The sequence below is a fragment of the Eurypyga helias genome, unplaced genomic scaffold (assembly GCF_000690775.1).
Source record: "Eurypyga helias isolate BGI_N326 unplaced genomic scaffold, ASM69077v1 scaffold3725, whole genome shotgun sequence".
NCBI lineage: Eukaryota > Metazoa > Chordata > Aves > Eurypygiformes > Eurypygidae > Eurypyga > Eurypyga helias.
The window spans coordinates 25,929-47,506 of NW_010253223.1; the positions used below are offsets into that span (position 1 = coordinate 25,929).

At 43.9% G+C, this 21,578-nt stretch overlaps 1 protein-coding gene across 1 annotated transcript in view; it reads left to right on the plus strand.

Annotated features, from left to right (window-relative positions):
* The window catches only part of LOC104510356 (voltage-dependent N-type calcium channel subunit alpha-1B-like), a gene marked incomplete at its 3' end in the record, with an annotated part of 49,995 nt that overhangs the window by 25,468 nt on the left and 2,949 nt on the right, over window positions 1-21,578 (plus strand). Inside the window, exons 4-10 of the mRNA XM_010152582.1 lie at window positions 185-1,006; window positions 2,186-2,400; window positions 4,431-4,551; window positions 7,525-7,654; window positions 9,803-9,862; window positions 11,108-11,214; window positions 19,497-19,593. Coding sequence (XP_010150884.1) covers window positions 185-1,006; window positions 2,186-2,400; window positions 4,431-4,551; window positions 7,525-7,654; window positions 9,803-9,862; window positions 11,108-11,214; window positions 19,497-19,593 — 1,552 coding nt within the window. The remainder of the gene's footprint in view (window positions 1-184; window positions 1,007-2,185; window positions 2,401-4,430; window positions 4,552-7,524; window positions 7,655-9,802; window positions 9,863-11,107; window positions 11,215-19,496; window positions 19,594-21,578) is intronic.

Sequence of the window (21,578 nt, forward strand, 5' to 3'; positions counted from 1 at the left end):
CCTGCTGGCTTTCCCTGCTCATGTTCTCTGCCAGCCATTCTCTCTCCATTCCTATAATTGCTTTGGCTCAACCCTCTAATCCTCCGTCTCAGCTGAAAATTTGCTCTATTTTTTTCTTGGTTTTGTTTTTTAGGGAATTTGTGCAAATTTGGATACTAACTTTTCACCTTCCTCCCCTCCTTAGCAAGCAGCAGAACTCCTCCAAATCCAAGTCTGTTTGGGAGCAGAGGACCAGCCAGATCCGGATGCATAATTTCCGAGCCAGCTGTGAGGCACTGTACAACGAGCTGGATCCAGAGGAGCGGGTGCGTTATGCTACCACCCTTCACATTCGGCCAGACATGAAGACTCACTTGGATCGGCCACTGGTGGTAGAGCCGAGGAGCGAAGGGAGGAACAACATCAGTAAGCTGAGCCCTGTGGACGTGCAGGAGGTGGAACAGACCAAAGTCAGCTCTACTGATGGGGCAGAAGCTCCACGAAAGCACCACCGGCATCGGGATAAGGACAAACTGGGAGAGCAAGAGAAGGGTGATGTGACCAAGGACGAGAATGGGGAAACTGGCACCAACAATAAGGAGGAGCGGCACAGGCAGCACAGGAGCCGTAGCAAAGAGGTGGAAGGGGGGAGTAAGGAAGGAAAAAGTGATCGCAACAGGACTCAGGAAGGGGGAAAGAGGCACCATCGACGAGGGTCAGTGGAAGAAGGTGCCGAGAAGGAGCACCGTAGGCATCGGACTCACCGGCACTCTGCCGAACGGCAAGGCAAGGAAGGCAATGGGACAGTCAATGGGGCCAGAAGTGAGCGACGTTCCCGACACCGGGGAGGGTCGAGGTCTGGGAACCGGGAAGGAGAGCCCGGGTCCAAGGGTGAGAATGGAGAAGAGCCTCACAGACGGCATAGGTTCAGGAACAAGGCGCTGTCGACCTATGATTCGGTGGAGAAGGAGAATGGGGAGAAGGAGGGGGAGGCTGGCGAGAAGGAGCACCGGAATCATCAGCCCAAGTAAGTGAACGCTGCACGGGCAGACTCATCCCTGGGACAGCTCGGGGGACACGAGGCCCCAGGCACCTTTCAGAAAATTACTTATTCCCTGCTGTTCTTCCTGCATTCACACCAGCTGCCATAACCTGCAGTTCCGTTTTGCTTAGATCAGCAATGACAAAGGCTTCTAAAGATGATTTTGGCCCATGATGGCCCATAGAACAGCTCAGGTGTAAGGAAGGAAATATCCTTGATGTAAATACCAACAGACTCTCTAGGACATAACATTGAGTGGAGAATTTCACAGCCTCTGAAGGAAGTTTCTGAGGGAACTATTTTTAAATGGTATCCAGTCTTGCTTATAGCCCTTTGGTTTTCTTTTTTTATGGTGAGCCTGTCAGCTGCATCACCAGTTGTTACAGCACGTGGCTTCTTCCATTAAGAACAATGATGTACCCCATTTGCTTTAATTCTTATATAAGTCAAGTGAGAAAAATAGTACTTGTGAAGCATTTGGAGTAGTTAATAAAGAAGGATAGATTGCCTTTTCAGCTTTATTAGTCTGATGGAAAAGAAATTTCACTGGGATTCTTTAGAATGGAGTTCATGTCACCGTGGAGAGCTGTGAGTGGCACTGAGATAATAATTTTCCTGTCTATATTATCTTCCTTTCAGATAGATTTCAAAACACTTTGCATGCTGTTTAGTATGATCATGTGCACGAGCTCACTTTCCTCCTCACTGAAATGTAGCCACTGCTGCAGAGGCATGCAGAAGCTATTTAGCCACTTACAGCAATATTACAGAGTGGTTTGGGACTGGAAAAAAAATCACCACATTTAAATAATCCCTCAGGAGCATATTAAGAAGCAGAATGTCAGACTTCGTTCAGAAACCAGCTGATGCTGGGAAGCTGATGTCACTGTTACATGCAAGTGCCATGTGGTCCTTGCTTACGAACCTCAGTTCCGAGTCTTGTTAAATTGAATAGCAATGTTCGGAGGCACAATTCCTCTTCGTGTTGTGCTTGGATGTTGGTTGGTTGATTAGTAGGTTGTCCTTCAGTCTATGACTTTTCTGCAAAGGTCTTCCATGGAGAAACGAGTCCATGAAACGTAGCAAGAGATGCAGCATCAGAGTACATATGTTCTCTGCATCCTTCTCGTGATACATTTGATAAAATCTGCTCTTCTGTCTTAGGGAGAATCAGTGTGAGATTGAGGCCAGTGGAAGCATGAGCGTCCCTGTGCACACCCTGCCCAGCACCTATCTGCAGAAAGTGCTGGAGCAGCCAGAAGACGCTGACAACCAGAAGAATGTGACACGGATGATTCAGCCACCTCTGGACAAAACCACCACTGTGAACATCCCTGTCACCATCACTGCCCCGCCGGGGGAAACCACTGTCATCCCAAGTGAGTGCCTTTGTCCCCTTGCTTTTTGCTGTGAAATTGCTAGAAACCAGCTAACTTTCCAAGTACACGTTGAGTGATGGGGGCTCTCCTGGCCACCTACATCCTTGCAGTAGGTGGACGAGAGAACTTGTTGTTGATAAAGGCTCTACAGTTCGTGCAGCCTGCAGGAACCCAAAATGTGAGGGTCAGCTGGTGGCTCTGGAAAACAAAGTTCCCTGGAGATGGGTCACGCAGAGCACATCCATGTCTTAGTGTAAGGGAAAGACACAAAGAGCAAGAAAAACAACAAGTTTTTGTAATAACACGTTTATAGTAACAAAACTGTGCAGCAAAATAAGCCGTTTCTGCAGCAAACTAGTCAAGACTGTTGTGAGCCACAGGAGTTCATCCTCTGATCATCACCTTCCTCTGCTGCCATGCTGCTGACTCCCACCCTGACAGTGCTGTGTGACAGTTTGCTTGGTGTCCCAGGGGCCTGACTGGCCACAGAACCCACAGCAAGGGGCAGGGTAGGCAGTGGCATTGCATTTGAGCCCATCATCTGAATTCACTCTTCTTGGCTTATTAGCTGACCCCACTGTGGAACAGCGGGTCTTCCACGGGCACTCAGCTATCACACCATCCATCATCTGACTCCGCTGCTTCAGGTTCCTGCGGGCCGTGTCATTTTAAAGCTTTTTGCAGTCTGCTGTGTCTCAGTTTCAGCAGATCCCCCCTAGCTTGCCCTCTTCCAGAGCTCTGTCCCTTGGGTCGATCAGTATAGATCCGCACGGTTTTGCAGCCAGTCACAGGTCACTGTGCCCAGCTCTGCTCTGCAGCCACCTGGCCACCAGCCTGTGGCTCATCCCTGGCAGTGGAGGAGACCTGAGAGCTGGGGGTGCCGAGGAGAGGCGCAGTATGAAATCCAAGAGGTCCACGTTAGGACACAGGACTCTGCTTTCCAAGAGGGACAGCCAAAAGCTAGCGGTTTCTCTACAAGTTTTGTGTGGCTGACAACACGGTGAAAAGACTTGTCTTTTTTTGTCCCCTTTTTTTTAAATGGTAATTTATATATGTATTGCAATTCCGAGTTCCTGTCAATCACGATTTATCAGCCTCTCTCTTTCCTGGCCGTTTCCTGTGTATCTGGCTTGAGATACAGTAAGGACTTTATTGGACATGTCACTCACACACAATGAAATGTCATTTTGTCACAAAATAAAATAAGAAGTAATAAAAAACCTGCACCTAACACATTATAAGTGGGTGACGTTTGGGATTCTAGGTGCTGTGAATTAATAGGCAAGTGTATATATCTGTCTAAGAAGAGAATTTGCAGCATAAAATGTTTTCCAGTTCATATATTGGTAATCATCTTAAGTAAATGATCCTATAAACACACTCCAAGTAAACTTATGATTGAAAATAGGGAATGTATTTCTAACCTTTGGGAATTAGGTTCAGAACAATCTTCTAGAATGAGATCTGTGTGGGTTCCAAGAAGTCCCTTCCAAGTGTCTGTTCCTGATTTTGGGAAGTTCAGGAGTTTCAGCCCGAAAATTATTAAAGCTCATCTATGAATTTGCTCTTTAACATGTTCCAAAGCCAATTGTGCTACTGATCTATGGGAGAAGGTACAGAATTTTGCGGTTGGTTAGAATTACTGTGTTTTTTTCTTTCCAAGGATCCCTAGCTGATCCTCTCTCCCTAATAATTTATGATATTTGGAATGGGATTTCCATCCCCAGTTTGGCAGCTAATGTAAGTTTTCTTTGTCTGCACTGGGCATTTTCATTTCCTGGGATTTCTGATATACTGCTCATCAGTGCAGCAGTTAAGGAGTATAATTGCAGTGTGTATCATACTGTAGTAAATAGCGGTGATAATAATCAAATGATTGTTCATCACATTTAATCAACATATTCAGAGGCTGTTTGCTATCCCAGCTGCATTGTTTGCATATCCAGCTGTTGCAGGCAGCCTGCTGTGTGAAGACTGCAGATACATTTTTTTAACTCTCTCATTTCTTTTTCTTCAAATTTACATTTCAGTGAACAACGTTGAATTTGAAAGTAAAACAGAGGAGAAGAAAGACGTCGATGACTTGACGAAAAACGGGCCTAAACCGATCTTGCCTTACAGTTCCATGTTTATCTTAAGTCCTACAAATCCGTAAGTCCTCTGACTCTTTAATGTCACTTGTGGGTTACAGATACTTCAGGCATGGGTAGTCAAAGCAATAACATTACCGTGATCTTCATCTGCCTGTCAAACACATTGGAAAATGTAATTAAAGTTTACGTAGGCTGCAGACAAAATTATGCCTTTAAGTTGGGCTTTCCTAGGGGAATAAATTGCCAGAATAGGGAAAAGATGATGCTTTAGGCCAACCCTTCCTAACTGCCCTGCTGACGGTCAGGTGGGCAGTTGTTTGCTCAGGTGTAGGTCACTGAAGGGTGGGAGTATGGAGTGTCACTGGGAGAAGACGACATTACCAGGAGAAGCAGGCTGGGGGTGGTATTGATGTCAGCAAAATGTTGTGGGTTCCTCAGCTGGAATTTGCGCCCTTTCCATACTAGTACCCTGACATCACTGAAAACTTTGAACTTCTGAGAAAATTTGGATATTTTTCGTTTGCCAAGGCTGAGAGTACAGCTTGTGAGATCTGTTGGGATTACAGCATTTCTTCCGCTTGAGGCACCTCTGCCTCATGGGGAGCTTTGTACTCAAAGCCTGTAAATACTGAATGTGTCACTCTGAAGGGCTGTAGGACTAGACAAGAGCAGCAGGGGCTGTAATAATTGTAGCATGAAGGCCTGTGAGTCATTTTAAGCAGTAACTTAGGGCAATGGAGGGCATTTGAAACTTCTGCCAACCCGGAGATCTGCTAAGAGCAGAAGTGATTGTTTCTCTCTGGCTGAGGTAGACTTGTTGCAGATCCCGTTGTTCTCTGAGGCTGTACTGTGCATGCCCAGATACCTGAGGTGGACTCAGGCTCTTCCTTTGGCAACTCAATTCCAGAGAAGAATGAGTGCTCCTACACCTCCTGAGACTTGCGACTGGGACAGTCGGAGGAACAAAACAGGCTGCTCTGTGTACTCATCTTTGACACCAGAAATGCGTCTGTGGTGGAAGCCACAGCTGGGCCCCCCTGGGCAGTCGGCAGGCTGACTGTTTCTTTAATCACAAGTGCCAGCTGCATGGTTCAGGCTACAGCCCTGTGTGCTCCAAGATGATACAACTATGAGCACGGAAGGCGTTCATCAACAGGAGTTAGAGACTATCTCTAAATGCCAGCTGTCAGAGAGGGAGAATGACCATGAACTACTGCTAATCTAATCTAATCTCATCTCTAAAGAGGGTGCACTGAAGACTCAATACGTGCCCCTTCTCTCTCAGACTCACAAGACAGAGACTTGTGTTTCCCTTTTGCCTTCTCCAACCACCTGCCAGGTAGACCTTCAGGAACTTCAGGATAACTTTTCAGAACACTGATAACATTGTGTTATTTCAAATCAGGCAACATATCCTTTGAACTCATGTAAAAGGCAGCTAAAGGGAGGGGAGAGTGTTAGATGAGGTGCACTCATAGTGTAATTTTACTTTCTGGGGCAAATCTGAATTATGGAGCCTGGGCCCTGTCTGGTTGGGCAAGGAAAAAGTATTTCCCTAATATTTGGTAACTCAGATGATTTTTTTTTTTTTTTTTGGTGAAATGACCACCAAAAATGAGTGGTAACTGTGAAATGCTCAAGGCAGCAGTGTAGAGTGGGAAGCTAGATGGTCCCAAGCCCAAAAGAGTCTGAACCGAGGAGTGGACTGGGCAGAGAAACAGCAAGAATTTTTTTTTTTTTTCATACACATGCTGTTTTCTCTCAGCTCATCCTACAGTTATGACCTTCTGAGCCTCATAGTCCAGGATTTGGTATGTTCTTTTAGTCATCTTGCAGTTGTCTTCAGCACACACACACACACACACCCTTCCTCTCCCAGAAGCTGTACTAAAAGACCATTGAAAAACAAAGTTCATTGGGAGAGAGGTGTTACAACACAGAGCCAAGGGGAAATAACAAGAGGAAGACCAAACTCTAGGAATGTCAGCAACTTGGTTTGCTTCCTCTGGGCAAGATACAGGCCCAGCTGGATCCCCTCAGGTGTTTTGGCTGGTGCTAACTTCTCGAGAGAGGTCTTTCTGCTTTCTGGGGTATGAAGTTTTTCACCATGTCTATTGCTAACTACCTCCCTTCCAAGCCCTGCCAGGCGTGACCCGGGTGCTGCTAGTGGGCAAAACAGTTCTGAGAAGCATAAATGAAATTTGTTGCTTTCCAAGTGCCACCCACCCTCTTAGGACAGGCATGAATTTAAACAGCACCACTGGCAGTTTGCACATGCTCTCGCATCTCACTGCTGGTTTTGAAGGAGGAAGATTTAAAACCAGGGACTTGTTATTTCTTTGATGAACTGCACTTGATGCATGAGTTACAGGTACAAATGTAATTGAAAATGTTGCCTTTCACTTCTGTGGATTCATAGAGCACAAAGATGATAGTCCACTTCTGTCAGATTTATAACCAGAGATAAGAGATCCACAAAAGCACTTTTCTTCATGTTATTTCATATCAAATCTGTTTCCTTGGTGTTTTTAATTCTTTTTCATTCTGATGCCATTAGCAATCCAGAGAAAAGGAATATATAAGTAGATGTGAAAAATAAATTTTAATTCTGACTATTCAGCTATTTGTTTAGAGAAAATGTGGTATAGTAACTGAATTGCATTCTCAGATAACAAGGTTGTTGACAAGTTACACACATAATTTGATTTTGAAGCAGCACTTAAGTCCTTTATTCAGCTGACAAATATGGTGCAAATGTAGAGTTCTCTGTGAAGTTAAGTGTTTGGGAATTGTGGTCAGATAGAGTTATTAGATGAAATTTGTGAATAGTTTTTCATTGCTTAGAAATTGAAGCATTTGTCACTTTTCTTGGACAAATTTAAAGCTACTGATCCTGTTTTTTTATTTTCTTACCATTGTGGTAAGAATCATAAAGGTGGTAGTCCTGATGAACTTGTCCTGCCAGTCTTTCATACCACTGCACTTGACTTGAAGCACCTGCAGTAGCCCACCTATGTGCTTCTCTTTGTAGGATTCGGCGTCTGTTCCACTACATTGTCAACCTGCGCTATTTTGAGATGGTCATCCTCATAGTTATAGCCCTCAGCAGCATTGCCCTGGCTGCAGAAGACCCTGTCCAAGCTGAGTCACCGAGGAATGATGTGAGTGCCAACCAACACGAACAGAATAAAGTTGTTTTGCTTCTCCCAGCAGTTATGCACATGGCATGTCCATTCCCATCTCCAAAGGATAACACGGTGCACGCGCAAGTGCAAAACTGGAGCTTTCTTTAATAACATACTCAAAGTAGTTTGTTCCATTATCAAAATGCTCGCAATTCCTGTCCTTTTCTGTTGCTTCACCCACATCTGATTCCGAGAACCTGGAAATCCCTTGTGGTTTGGCTGCATGACTTACGTGGAAGGAGCCTGAAAAGCGATGGGAAAGGCTTCCCCAGTCACAACCCAGGGCTGACATTGTCCTGAGATCCCCTGCTCCTGCTCGAGCAGAGCCTGAGGAAGTAAAACCAGATATGGCTTGTTATCTTAGAATCACAGAATCACAGACTGGTTTGGGTTGGAAGGGACCTTAAAGATCATCCAGTCCCAACCCCCCTGCCATGGGCAGGGACACCTTGCACTAGATCAGGTTGCTCAAAGCCACATCCAGCCTGGCCTTGAACACTTCCAGGGTTGGGGCATCCACAACATCTGTGGGCAACCTGTTCCAGTGCCTCACCACCCTCTTCATGAAGAATTTCTTCCTGATATCTAATCTAAACCTCCCCACTTTCAATTTGTACCTGTTACCCCTTGTCCTGTCACTACAGGCCCTTGTAAAAAGTCCCCTCCCAGCACCTTTGTAGGCCCCCTTCAGATACTGGAAAGCTGCAATGAGGTCTCCTCGGAACCTCCTCTTCTCCAGGCTGAACACGCCCAATTCTTGCAGCCTTTCATCATAGGAGAGGTGCTCCAGCCCTCCGATCATCCTCGTGGCCTCCTCTGGACTCGCTCCAAGTGGTCAATATCGTGATATCCTAATATTCTGATATTGGGGGTTCCACAGCTGGACGCAGCACTCCAGGTGGGGTCTCACCAGAGCAGAGTACAGGGGCAGAATCCCCTCCCTCGACCTGCTGGCCACACTTCTCTGGATACAGCCCAGGATACGGTTGGCCTTCTTGGTGGGGTATGGTAGCCGTCTCCTAGAATTAGTCAAAAATCTAGTTATCCATGGATGTCAAACCAAACTGGGAGGCTTTGGGTGCTGTTGTGAGCAGTAGTTGGAGTGGGCCACCTGAGAGCATGCATTCACTCAGCAGACAGCTGGGTGTCTGCTTTCAAGCACACTCACATGAGGACATTGGCACAGAGCTGGTTGCACCCTCTTAAATGGGCAACTGGGAGTCTGCAGAACTGAAGATTAAGTATAGACATTGTGAGATGCAGTTTTCTAATTTTGGACTTTTCAGTGTAGATAGTTGCAGTATGCAGAAAACGTGGTATTTATATAGACTTAATATCCCTTCACTGTGTATAATCCTATGAACCTGACTGTGAATAGGTGCTTCCCATCCACAGAATTATGTTAAAATTTAGGACATCTATAGATATTTGAATGGACTGGTATTGCATTTACCAGGATGTGTGCGGAGGGGGCTGAGTTCATCCACCCCTTAAACAGATTAAGGAACTGAATAGCTTCAGAGCACAAGTCGGCAGACCAGGTAGAGCAGGAACTGCCTAGTCTGACATCCTGCTTCTGAATCTGGTCAGTAATAGCTCTTTCCAGGGGAGAATCCATGAATCCTTATATCAGTAATGAGCTGAAGTAGCTACGAGCAATCTCTCTTACCCATGCTTAGTAATAACGGTGCAATCAGTTTTACAAAAAGGATTTTATCATTCTCCTGCTCTCCTGAGGTCTTTAATAATAATGTCGTCAGCTACAGCAGAAGAGAAACCGAGGCGGCTACACAGATGCTGGCAAATAAGCTCTTTAGGAAAGGATACTCAAATATTTCAATTTGAAATATCCATTTTGCCTTGTTAAACCTGCCATCTACGCAGGTGCGCGGAACCAACCCATGGACATGCATACGGTAGCCTGGCAAGGGCTGGAAAAAAACGCTGCTGCTGAAATCAGATGATTTGAGTTTGTGCCTAAACTATTTGAAAGCCTCTCACGAGATGACATTTACCCATTGTAGCAAACAGACCATTGCTAGAATAGACTTTTTACTCCGTGCTCATGTCCGGGTTATTTCAGTGTGCAATCTCCTCTAATACGCATTTCTCTTTCCCATTTAGGCTCTGAAATACTTGGATTATATATTTACGGGTGTCTTTACCTTCGAGATGGTGATCAAGGTAAGATTTTTTTTCCAAGCAGAAAGGTTCACCTCCCCTTTCAGATTTACTCCCATCTACTCCTGGGAAGCTGGCAGAAAGAGGGTGGAGCATGACAGATCTCCCTGGGGCGCCTGGAGAGGTGGTGATGATGGAAAGCTCTAGCTCATGAGCAGCACTCAGAAGTAGCCAGTGCACAGTAGATGCCTCTCTAGCAACTCTCCTGGTTTCTTTAATCTCACATTTTATGGTAGAAAATAAGGATATCTTTAGTTTCTTTAGGGTAAGAAATGTGGGGGCCTGATGCAGAAATGTCTGTGTGTGACTAAGGACACAGGAGCTGATAGACCTTACTGAGTCACGTGTGATTCTTCTCTTTTCCTTTGGCGCTGATCAGGAGTATTAATAACAACTGATTCTTGGTCTGTCATGTTTCAGTAAGTTGAGGATTTATCTTTTTACTTTACTCAGTAGGGTGATAGGTTTTGCTAAGACTGTTGGGCAGTAACTTTCTAGAAAGCGCAATGCTAATAAAGTCCGGATTTATTCTTGGGGTAATAACGGAGTTAATTTTTACTGTTGGAGCAAGATGCAAAAGAGATGCAGAAAGCAAAACAAATTTTCCCTTGCTTGTTTAATAGAAGGATTTGAAGCTCTGCGAGGAAAGTAGCCTTACGCAAGCTCTCGGAAGCTCTCATAAAAGCAGATATAATGTCTGGCATGCCCTTTAAAACACAACTCTAGAAGCTCTTTAGCAGCACACAAGTCTTGTGCAGAAGCAAGCCAGGCTGCTGTGCTGAGCAGCATCTTTTAGCAAGTGCTCCGAGCAAGCGTGTTTCTCCGACTGCTGCATTTTGCTGTGGGTCTTCCCATCCTCTGTGTTTTACCGTGTAACATCCTACGTCAGTTGTTAATTCCTACTAATCTGGTAGGTTTGGGTTAGAATAAAGTTAAACTATGTGGACGTGTCACACACAGACTGCTGCGCGTAATTATTGTATGTCTGTGCAAACACTCCCATGTAGCAGTTAGTACTCTGTCTGTCGTGCTTTTGGTTATGGTTTATTGACTTCAGCTTTGATTTTTGAGAGTTTTTCAGAGGCACACAACTTTGACTAAGTATCTAGGTGTTTCCCTGCTGCTGTGAAGCCTTGAAGAAGAGTTTGTGAAGGGTGTTTTGATCAGAGATGTTTCTTTGAACCTTGGTACAGTTGATTCAGTATTTATTTTCTTAAAACTCTTTATTTTGATGTGTTTCCTCTGAAGATGATTGACTTGGGGTTGTTACTCCACCCTGGTTCCTATTTCCGTGACCTGTGGAATATCCTGGACTTCATTGTGGTCAGCGGGGCCTTGGTGGCATTTGCCTTCTCGTAAGTACATTTTCCTTAACATCCCAATTTCTGAGAAATAAATTGCAGTGGAGGCAGGACGCTGGCACAGAGCTAGTTGAAGCGTAGTGTTTGTGGACAGATTTCTCAGTGACATGTTCAGTTTCTGCCCTTTAACATCTTGTAGCTCTGAGGAAGAAAAAAACCCAAAAAATCCCTATATTTGTGTGATAGAATCTCTTGAAAATTCTCCCGGTATTAGGGTGAGTTCATTCACTGTTTAAACACTGAACCAAGATTTTTGTGAACCTCTGGCCAACTTTTTTCAAGAACACACTATAACAGTTTGTGGCAGTCCTGTGTCTTCAGGCAATTGTTTTAAAAATTGTCTTTACTATGAAAATGTAGCTAATGAAATCAGCTGATAACTCAGGGAACTCTTTACAACACATTATTTCTACTGTCATGGGTATTTCTTGTCCATATACCTTTGGTATTTCTATCTCCTCCTTCTCTCTTGTTCAGGGTACTTGCATTTCCAGAGTTTCACTTCTAAGGCTAATTACTCCTCCCCCTCGATCACAGCTCTCTATTTACAACATTAAATAATGTTCCATGTGCTTCCTTAACATCATGGAGGACACAGAGGAATTGCTTTTTAAAAATGAAGATTAACTTTTAGTTTGAGCATTTTTCTCATGAGAGACCAGAGGAGGAAGAGCAATGCAGGTTCTTCAGTACTTGAGCAACTCAAAGTTGGATGGTAGAAAGAAACTTTCCAAGTGTAGTTCTGGGCCATGGAATAATTGTCTTGCAAATGTTTTCCTGACACATTCTAGGAGATGACCCGGAAACCAGCTACAGGACTTGGCCAGCTTAATATTCTGCTAAATTAGCCTTGAGTAATTACAGTGAACATTTAGCAGCCCAAGCTCAACCTCCACTCACCTCTTTGTTGACATGATGATTAGAGAAGGCAAAGAAATTAGCAATGTTTTACTTGCTAATGAGAAAAAGCATTCACCTTTGTCAAGGAACTGCAGAAGCATGTCTTGTGTATTTTAGACTGATGGTACCTTTTAGGCGGACAGCCATCGCTGTTGATGCTCTGAAGTGCACTGCTGATGAAAAATGCTGCCGTGTCCCACGTGGTATAAAAAGTTACTGGGACCTTTCTGGTGTGTTTCTAAGGAGTTTTGAATTTTCTGAGGTGTCAAAATTCCGTTCACATTAGGGTTGAGAGATGTGTATTTTAGATCTTCTATTCTTTGTAGCAAATGCTGATAAAAATGGTCTGTGCTGATTTGACCATGGAGTGGATGGACAGGAGATGGGATTGACACTGTTGTTATGGTTCGTGAGTCAGTTGAGGAGTTACACTTGGGGATACTGGGCTCTCGGCTTTCTGTGCCCAATCACACACCGAAGAATTTTTTAGATCTCTGAGCAAGTCATGTCCAACATAAGCTTTTCAAGGGGATGCTGCTCTCCCCTCTCTGTTCATTAGAGACTTGTTTTGCAGAGGAGCTGAGAGCTCTGTTGTAGACAAGGCCATTTTGAGTTGGAATTGCTGATCTGATGAATGTCTTTCTTACCTAAAATTTGACATCCAAAACCAGGCTGCTTTTTAAGCTTGACTAGACATGTGTGTCTTAGTTTCCCTGCACATGTTATGTATTAACATAACGTCTTTCAGAACTGGATGTGGTCAGACCGAGTTAAGCAAAAGCTTACTTAAAGTTTAACAAGTTAACATTGTTCCTCTGAGTTGGAGAGATATAAAAGTAAAATAATATTAGCCACAAGCAGGAGTTTGCAAAACAATATTACCAAGTCTGTGGTTCACTGAGAATTTCTCTTTTCCATCAAGAATTCCAACTGTAAAGGCAGACTGGGGGAAGGGGCATTTTGTGAGCCCTTCAGAGCAACTCCATGTGCTGTGAGAACAAACGTCAGAGTTTGCCTTTAAAAAATATTCTCTGTGAACAAGATTTTCTTTTGGACAAGACATTGGATTAAAATGAATAATTTTTAATCCTTCTGAGTCTTTTTGCGCTCAGGGTTTCTATTGCTCGCACTGGGCCATGAATATCTAACAGTACCTCATCCGCCTCTAAATAAATTACTTGGCCATCCCCTGACTGTGCTTCATAATAGTGTGCCCCAAGCTGCTTCTATTTTACATGCTCTTTGAGTAAGAATTGAGCAGGGATTTACAGAAAGTGAATACATAAAACCTGCCTGCATATTTACTGTCTCCCAGATTAAAGCGAGTTAAACCTATTTCTGCAACTTGGAAAAATTTGAATTTATTCTGTGATTTTTATTATGACTGCAACCTCTGCTACATGCCCGTGTTTCAGCAGACAGTGAGCGTTGATGGCCAACTCAGGGAATACTTGCAGTATCTCTGGTCTAATCTGAGAGCAGGAGATCCAGTCTTTTGTAGGGGAAGGCTCGCTCTCTGTTTCAACTCACCTGGGATTCTGTGATTTTTATTATGACTGCAACCTCTGCTACATGTCCGTGTTTCAGCAGACAGTGAGCGTGAGTGTTGATGGCCAACTCAGGGAATACTTGCAGTATCTCTGGTCTAATCTGAGAGCAGGAGATCCAGTCTTTTGTAGGGGAAGGCTCGCTCTCTGTTCCCACTAGCCTGGTTATGAATACCAACAAGTCCCAGACTGTGCAGATGAAAACTGGGGAGATAGTCATGTCCTTGGCTCAACTGCGTTGTTTGGTTAACCCAGACAGGCGCACTGAGCCTACTGAATCTTGATAATCCTGAAAAAAAAGCTTTTGGAGAACAAACCGGGTAATCTTCGTTGTTTTGTTAGCTGGCTGCTTCAAGCACACACTGCAGTCCGGTCACTCGTCTTCAGTGTCACGGTGAAAAATGCATTTAATGTGGCTGTTGCCCGTTTCTTTTTGCAAGAATACCCGACTGCCACTCAGTGGGGGTGATTTAATTCTCATGCATGTTCTTGACCCTGTTGGTGTCCAGCAAGGGTGATGTGGGTCAACTTCTTGCTGAACAGACCTGTCACAGAAAACCTAGGAAAAAGAGAGCTTCCTGAAACGCTTCCATCTGGAGTATTGCAACAGCCCGTGTTTGTTTAGGCATACGAGATGGTATCAGTCATTGCTGCAAGGTTCATAAAATCCATCTCAGCCTCTCAAACTAGCTAGACGTCTACCTTCCGCCTGTAGCTCTTTAGAAGCTATTCTGTGCTTGACTGGAGTTCAAAAAAATCTTCTGTAAAGCAAGGGCCCCAGTGAGATGTTGGAAACATTAATAATACTGATGATACTGATAATAAAATGTCTTCCATTTACCAATGTGTTCAAAGGGAAATTATTTTCTTTCTGTAGAGATAAACATGCTGCAAACATACAGACATGTTTTAGTCTTTAGGGAAATAGAAATAGATAGAGGAGCTTAAAGAAAGCTAGCAAATTTGTCATCAAAATTTACCAGCCCCGGGTGTAAAGTCTACTCATTCAATAGAAATAGCCCATGAATAGTAACAAAGAGATTGTGTTTTTACACTTTCAACAACAGAAAGGTGGCTGAGATGCACAGAATTTCACATTGCTCTTTGGAAAAGCAAACAACATTTGCCAAACAATCAAAGTTATTACCTCCCAAAGTGTCCGGAGGATGAAAATCTATTTACCCTATCTGCCTGCTTGTCAGTGGAAGAGCTGATGCATCGGGGGAGGGGATGTGTGGGTATATGCTCTACAGCCAACCTGTTACTTCCTTGCCTGTTTATTTTCATTAACGTTGAGTTGGCGGGTGTGGGACAAGGGATGGGATTATCTGCCAGCACACAGCTGTATGTGCATGGGGTGCACTGTATAGCCTTATGTTTCTGTTTGTCATTGACTTTGCTCTTTCTTTGTCTTCTTCTTGCTGGAATCTCTCTCTAGGAGTTTCATGGGGTAATATGTTATTCCTGTCTCTTGCTGCACTGTTATGCCTGTCAAACGTGTGTACACACACTTGCCACTGTGGAAACAAACCATGTTACACCCATTGCATTGACTCCTTTGTCCCTCTATTGCTCATTATTCAGTGAAATGTATTTTCCCTTAACAGTCCTCATTCATCCTAATTTTCTTTAAGCAGAGGATAGGAGCAGACTAGAAAGCCAAGTAGAACAGAGAGTCTTGACCAGAGAGCCAGAAACTATAAGCAGATACATTCGTACCAAAAAGATTTGAGGGGATGACTTAGTGGGTAAGTTGTTAAAGTGTGAGTTGCAATTCATGAAAATCTTAATAACTCAGTTTAAAGAAGCAGTTTTATCCCTCATTCTGAGGACTTGCCCATCTATATTAACAGTGCTGGAAGGTTCAAGAATAATTTTGTGCAGTCTGGGTAATGAGACCCAGCTGGGATTCAGGCTGTCAGCCTCTGAGGCTGGAGAAAGTCTTTGACATGAAAACAGAGTGAAGAGGGATTGTTGAGAGATTGGCAGGGCAATTTGTAAAGGAGGAGGTAGCAGAAGTTGCATTTCCCTACCTGCAAGGAGGTGGCCGTTTTGCTGTCGGTGCAGTAGAGTGCAGCTTTGCTTTGGGGATGGAGGGGGAGGCAGAGCTGCATCATCTCATCTGCAGCTCTGAGCAGAGCGGGAGCTGGGATGGGCTTCTCCACAGCAGATAACCCAGAGATGCAATGAAAAGGACGGAAGGAATGGTCTTTGATGTGGTACAGGAAATTGGGTACTTGTTTCTTTCTTCTGTCTAGGAAACCAGATCATTTAGATGCTGGGAAAGGGTGGCTTTGTGCTTGGGCAGAGTTGCATGGCCTCATTTGCTCTTTGATGGAGGAATTCACTTGCTGCATTGGGGATTTCAGGCAATTGCAGAAGGTGGCGACTCCACCCTACTCAATATTTGATGACATGACTCTAAGAACCCAATGTTACATGAAATCAGAGCTACTGGCAGGAGCAACAGAAACAAGAAGCTTCCATTTTAAAGAACTATTAATTTTTTAAAGGACCTTTCATTTATTGAAGGAAAAAAAAACCATGCAAAGCTCTTTTAAAACATTTTTAATGTTTTAAATAAATGAGCAACAAACTGCCCCACAAAAACACAACTGGCCTAATCCTATTTCAAACAGAATAGACCTAATGCATTTTTTTTTCATTATAGCAGTGATTTTTTTTGTTTGGTTTGGGTTTTGTTTTTCAGTTTTTTTTTAAAGCCACCGGGCTTCTGTTTGGTGTCTGTCTTTATCCTGTTTGCTCTTCTGTACCTCTTCTGAATTTTGTGGGTGTTATTCTGCAGTCACCTAAGATCTTATCCTTCCACGGCAATTTATTTTTGTTGTGAAAAACATTCTGGACAAATGTGTGCTTGTATAAACCTTTTGACTGAATCCTAGTTCCACCTGGACTTTTTTTTTTGGGGTTGTTGGACATCTGGCTTTGTATTAGAATGTAAAAAACCAATATTGGCAGAGGGTGTTCTTAAAAACACTGAAAACAACCCTTAAGGTTTTATTTGACAGGCTGAAATCGTTGCAGAAGATCCATTTGATTAAAATGCAGTTGGCATCACTCTAATTCAGAGTACCAGTCCATTGAAAAGCTTTCTGCTGTGGAAGGAGCTTTACTCTGACGAGAAATAAGGGTGATTTTTTCAGGATTTTCTATATGACTGAGATGATAAATCCTATTAACATTTAATTGTCTCACGCTCTTTATTTGCTTAGGTGCCTGAAAAGAAAATAAATAAATAAATCGACTCTTCTTAGTGTCATTTGTTCAGGCAGAAGGAGTTTTGTAGGACTGGAGCTGTCTGCCCTTCACCTCCAAACTCTCAGTGCAGTCATCCGCACGCCTCTCCATGCGAGGGAAAAACAGCTTTTCCCCTCAGAGACCCAGGGGGAAGGATTTGTTCTGCCCCACCTATCCGCTAGTCCCCAGTAGGTCTGTTTCACCTTCCTAGAAATATGGAGTCCACAGAGGTGGTTGCTTCAGGCTTGGAGCCAGCCCCGGAGCCAAGAAGTGTCTCTGGTCTCATCTGGAACTGCCTTTCCAGGAAGCCTTAATTAGTAGAGTTGTTACGTAGCACAAATGTATGGCAGCGTAGTAAATAGGTGTTTAGGACTCCAGGAATCAGGAGCACTGGATTATCCCATGCAGAAATATTCTGTGGTCTTGCTGAACCCAGGTGAGGGCGGTTGAGGTGTGTTCGTTTGGTTGCTACCTGCCAGTGGCTGTGCTGCTAAGCTGGGTTCTGCCCATTAGTCTGCAAACCAGAAACCTGGCCACAGATGATCGAGAATTTAATATAGTTCTGGACCAAGGTATCCCACCTCTTTCTTTTTTTCTCCTACTGCCCCAATCACATGTCCCTTAACCCTCTCACCTTACCCCTTCTCTCACCTCTACATTCCTATGCTCCCACCTCTTCAACCTCTCTGCCCTTGCTTCCTCACCCAGCTAAACCCCAGCTGGCTGGGCAACATGGAGCAACCCGAGCGATTTGCTTGCTGTCACCTTGGCTGCCCCTGTTGTTTTCTCCACCCTGTCTCCTCTGGAAGGGTGAGCAAATCCTGTCACTCCCTGCCCTTGTAAAAGGTTCACGCCTCAGCTTCCTTGTAGCCCCTTCAGGCACTGGAAGGTGCTATAAGGTCTCCCCGGAGCCTCCTCTTCTCCAGGCTGAACACCCCCAACTCTCCCAGCCTGTCCCCATGGCAGAGGGGCTCCAGCCCTCGGGGCATCTCTGTGGCCTCCAGTGGACTCGCTTCAACAGGTCCATGGCCTTTTAATGCTGGGTTCCCCAGAGCTGAACACACTGGGATACAACCCACAACCCTCCGAAAATTCCTTTTGTCTCACTGTTTATTGCATTTCAGGACAACTGCAGTGCCTGGTAGTTGGAGAAAGACCAGAGATGAGGCAGGAATGTGTGTTTCTAGGTTGCAGATTCCAGTCCAGTGTAGTATGGACTAGTACAGTATTAGTACTGAGTTATTAGTCTTTTAGGAGTGGATAGATTCCAAAAAAGACACGTTCCAGGGCTGAGCAACATCAGCCAGCCACAAAACTGGGAGGATTCCTCCACTCTCAGTGCTTATCCCTTAGCACAGTGCATAGGACTGGCTGCATCCGGGGGCGGGGAGAAGCTTTGCAGTCCACTACCTGGACATGTCTCTTGGTCTCTCTGGTTACTTGTCCCTCTGTTGCTTTCCTGTTGGAGAGGAGAAACATTTAGCAAACTGGAAGAACATAGAATAGGTATATCAGCATCTGTCCAACATGTTACTCATTCACACCTGTGTTACTTCAATACAGTCACAGACCCAAACCTATAGTCATGAATAAACCTCTGTTAGAAATTTTCATCCCATTTTTCACTTCATACAAAATGAAGGGGAATGTCATTGTTTTGCTGTTGGGTTGAAAGAAGATGTAACTGTGTCTTGGAGGGGGGAAAAATAATTATTTTTCATTTATTTTGGAAGTGCATGAGGAAAGGAACTCTGTCCTTCCCCTAAAAACCTGTTAATGCTAACAAGAGGAATGGTCTCAAGACTTGCACTCAGTTTTAACAAAAACTAAACCCAAATGTGACTTACAGCACCTGCATGCGTAAGTGAGAGGTTGCCCTAGCACTGTTCCAGGCATGTAATATGCCATCATATTACATGTTCCTGCATGGGTTTGGTAGCATGTCTTCCAAGAGAGACTCAAGGATGAAGGCATAGAGCAGCTCTGGTCCCCAGGAGAGCTCTGTCCCTCACCGTGGAGGCTCCAGGTCACTGTGTAGACACAACATCCCTGCCAGAGAAGTGCAAGAAGCACACAAAGAAACATCCTCCCATCTCACCCAGGTGCCGAGGAGAGCCAAGTGTGATCTTTCTCGCTTCTCCAGCCTGGGCTGGATGAATGTACTCAGCCTCCTTTCCCACTGGCTGCAGCCCAGGTGTGCTGCTGCCCCGGCTTTGACCGTTGCCTGGGTGGGGACTTGGGGCAGGAAGGTCACCGGTTCCTGGGTGATGCTCGGTGAGTAGCTGGGAAGTGGGCGAAGACTGGAGAGCACGTCTGGCTGAATACAGCAAGGACCATGTCCTGGCCACAGCCTTCCTCCTGTGTGGTGATTAGCACGTCTCACGTGGGCGTTCATCTGCAGTCGTCCCCAGTAGGTCTGCATCCGTGGTGGGGATGGCACTGAGAGCCTGAGAGAAAGCCCCAGAGCAATTCCACAGCTCAAACCACATTGGGTACCTGTAGATATTCTAGTTAGAGACCTGAGGACCAAAGTATTCCCTCTGTTGTTCTTGTGCCTTTTATCCATTGCAGAGGAACCAAAGGCAAGGACATCAACACAATCAAGTCACTGCGAGTTCTGCGGGTCCTAAGGCCGCTGAAGACCATTAAACGGCTGCCAAAATTAAAGGTTAGAGAATAACCACAAATCTTTCCTTACCTGGGGGGTTGCAGCCAGTCTGAGTGAAAGCTGACGGAGTAAGCTTTGTCCAAGTTATTTCTGTTCCTTCTATTTTGTTGCAATTAATCTCTCAGCCAGATTCATAAAAATAGCCATGCAGATGTTTAGCAAATGTCAAACACTTGTTTCTTTCGCAAACATTGTGGGCAATATTACGGATTATTATGAATCCACATTAGAATCAAACTTAAAAAAAAAAAAAGAAGAAAAGAAAAAAAGGCAAATAAATTAAATTACAGTCCATACGTGTGATGCTTTTAGCAATGATATAGGAGGAAATGGGTTTTGGAGTGTTTGACTTTCCCTAGAGAACTTAACTGAATATTACAAATTTTCCACAGTCTGTCTAAAGAGGAATGTCATTGCTGTGTGAGGACTTTTAATCTGTTCACCTTTTCTATTAAAGAATATATAGTTCAGGGCTTTATAGCAGTACCCTTTCATCTCTAGAATAGTAAGTTACAAAGTAAAATAAACGGAATGGCCTGTGGTTACTTATTCAACACAATTTCATGAACGCTTTGAGCAATAGCCCCTGGAAGCAGAGAATGAGCCGAGTTACAAAATTTAATCATTTCTGAGTTTTGGGAACTCTTGAATACCTATTGTAGAATGTCTTCACGTGGCATCGTTGCTTGCAGGCTCTATTCTGTGAGAGATGGGGAAAAAGGATGGGTGCTTTTGCAGTGGTGAAACTATGTCTGACAATTCCTCTTTTCACACAGCGGCACGTAAAAATCAGGGTTGGCTGTTATGTAGACTTGCTTTTGCCCTTACCCACAATTCATGCTTAACTAATTTTGATTTTATACATTTTTCTGCATACTAAATTTACCTCAAAAGATAAGGAAGAGCAATGTTGAACAATATAGAAAATGGTCTTTATTTGTTTAGAAATTTTTTCAGCTCAATTCATAAAACAGTCAACCACAGCTCAGTCCTACAGCGGGACACCAAAGACTTGCGTTTTATTGAATCTCTTCCTTATTCTCAAGCCATTTCACAGAGTAATTTTACCACTTCTAAAGAAATACTCAGAAATCTTCATAAGCAGCAGAAGTCATATTCACATGGTTTGTCTTCAGAATTTTCACTATTTTTTTTCCTGATGTAGTCTTTTATGCAACAATCAGCAAGATTAGTGAGGTGATTAGAGATATTTCCAGAGTTTTAATTCAGGATTTCTGGGCTGCATCAGGAGTGTAATTTTGTGAATTATTCACTTCCATTCAGAGAAACAGGAGCAGTATTGTACAAACCCTGCGCTTGGGCAGTAAGACTGCTCAATTTCTATTATTATGACAAACTTCAGACTAAAATTAAACTGCAAATTACTTGTAACATTGAATCAGTGACTAATAACCAAATAATCAACATATTTGAGAAGTTCTTTGCAGGGAGTTCAAAAGTGACATATGCTGACTAGATTAGTCACGCTTAATTTTGATAGACAGTTCATTAGAAAAATATTCAAAGCATTTGGTTGTTTTGTATCTTGGTATATTTTCTATATTATTCAAACAGTTCAAATAATGGTCAATGAGTAACATATTTGATGAGTTTTTCTCTATCCACTGGGAATAAATTAAGCACAAGTACTTATTTCATTTCATAATTGGCTGTGGAAATATTAGCGTAGAACTAATATTTATCTTGATGAGCTGCAATTGTCTTCAGAAATTTTATGGGCAGCACCAGAAAGGTCAGCGGCACAGTCCAACTTGCCAAGAAAGCAGGAGATGTAGGAGTGTTGTATCTCACAGCTGGAGTACGACTCTTGGTCAAACGCTTGGTGTACAAGTCCGTCAAGCCATGCGTGGGTTGTGGTGTGGGTAATTACCCCCAAGTAATTGGAGGGGGACTTTTTACAAGGGCCTGTAGTGACAGGACAAGGGGTAATGGGGTGAAATTGGAAGTGGGGCGATTTAGATTGG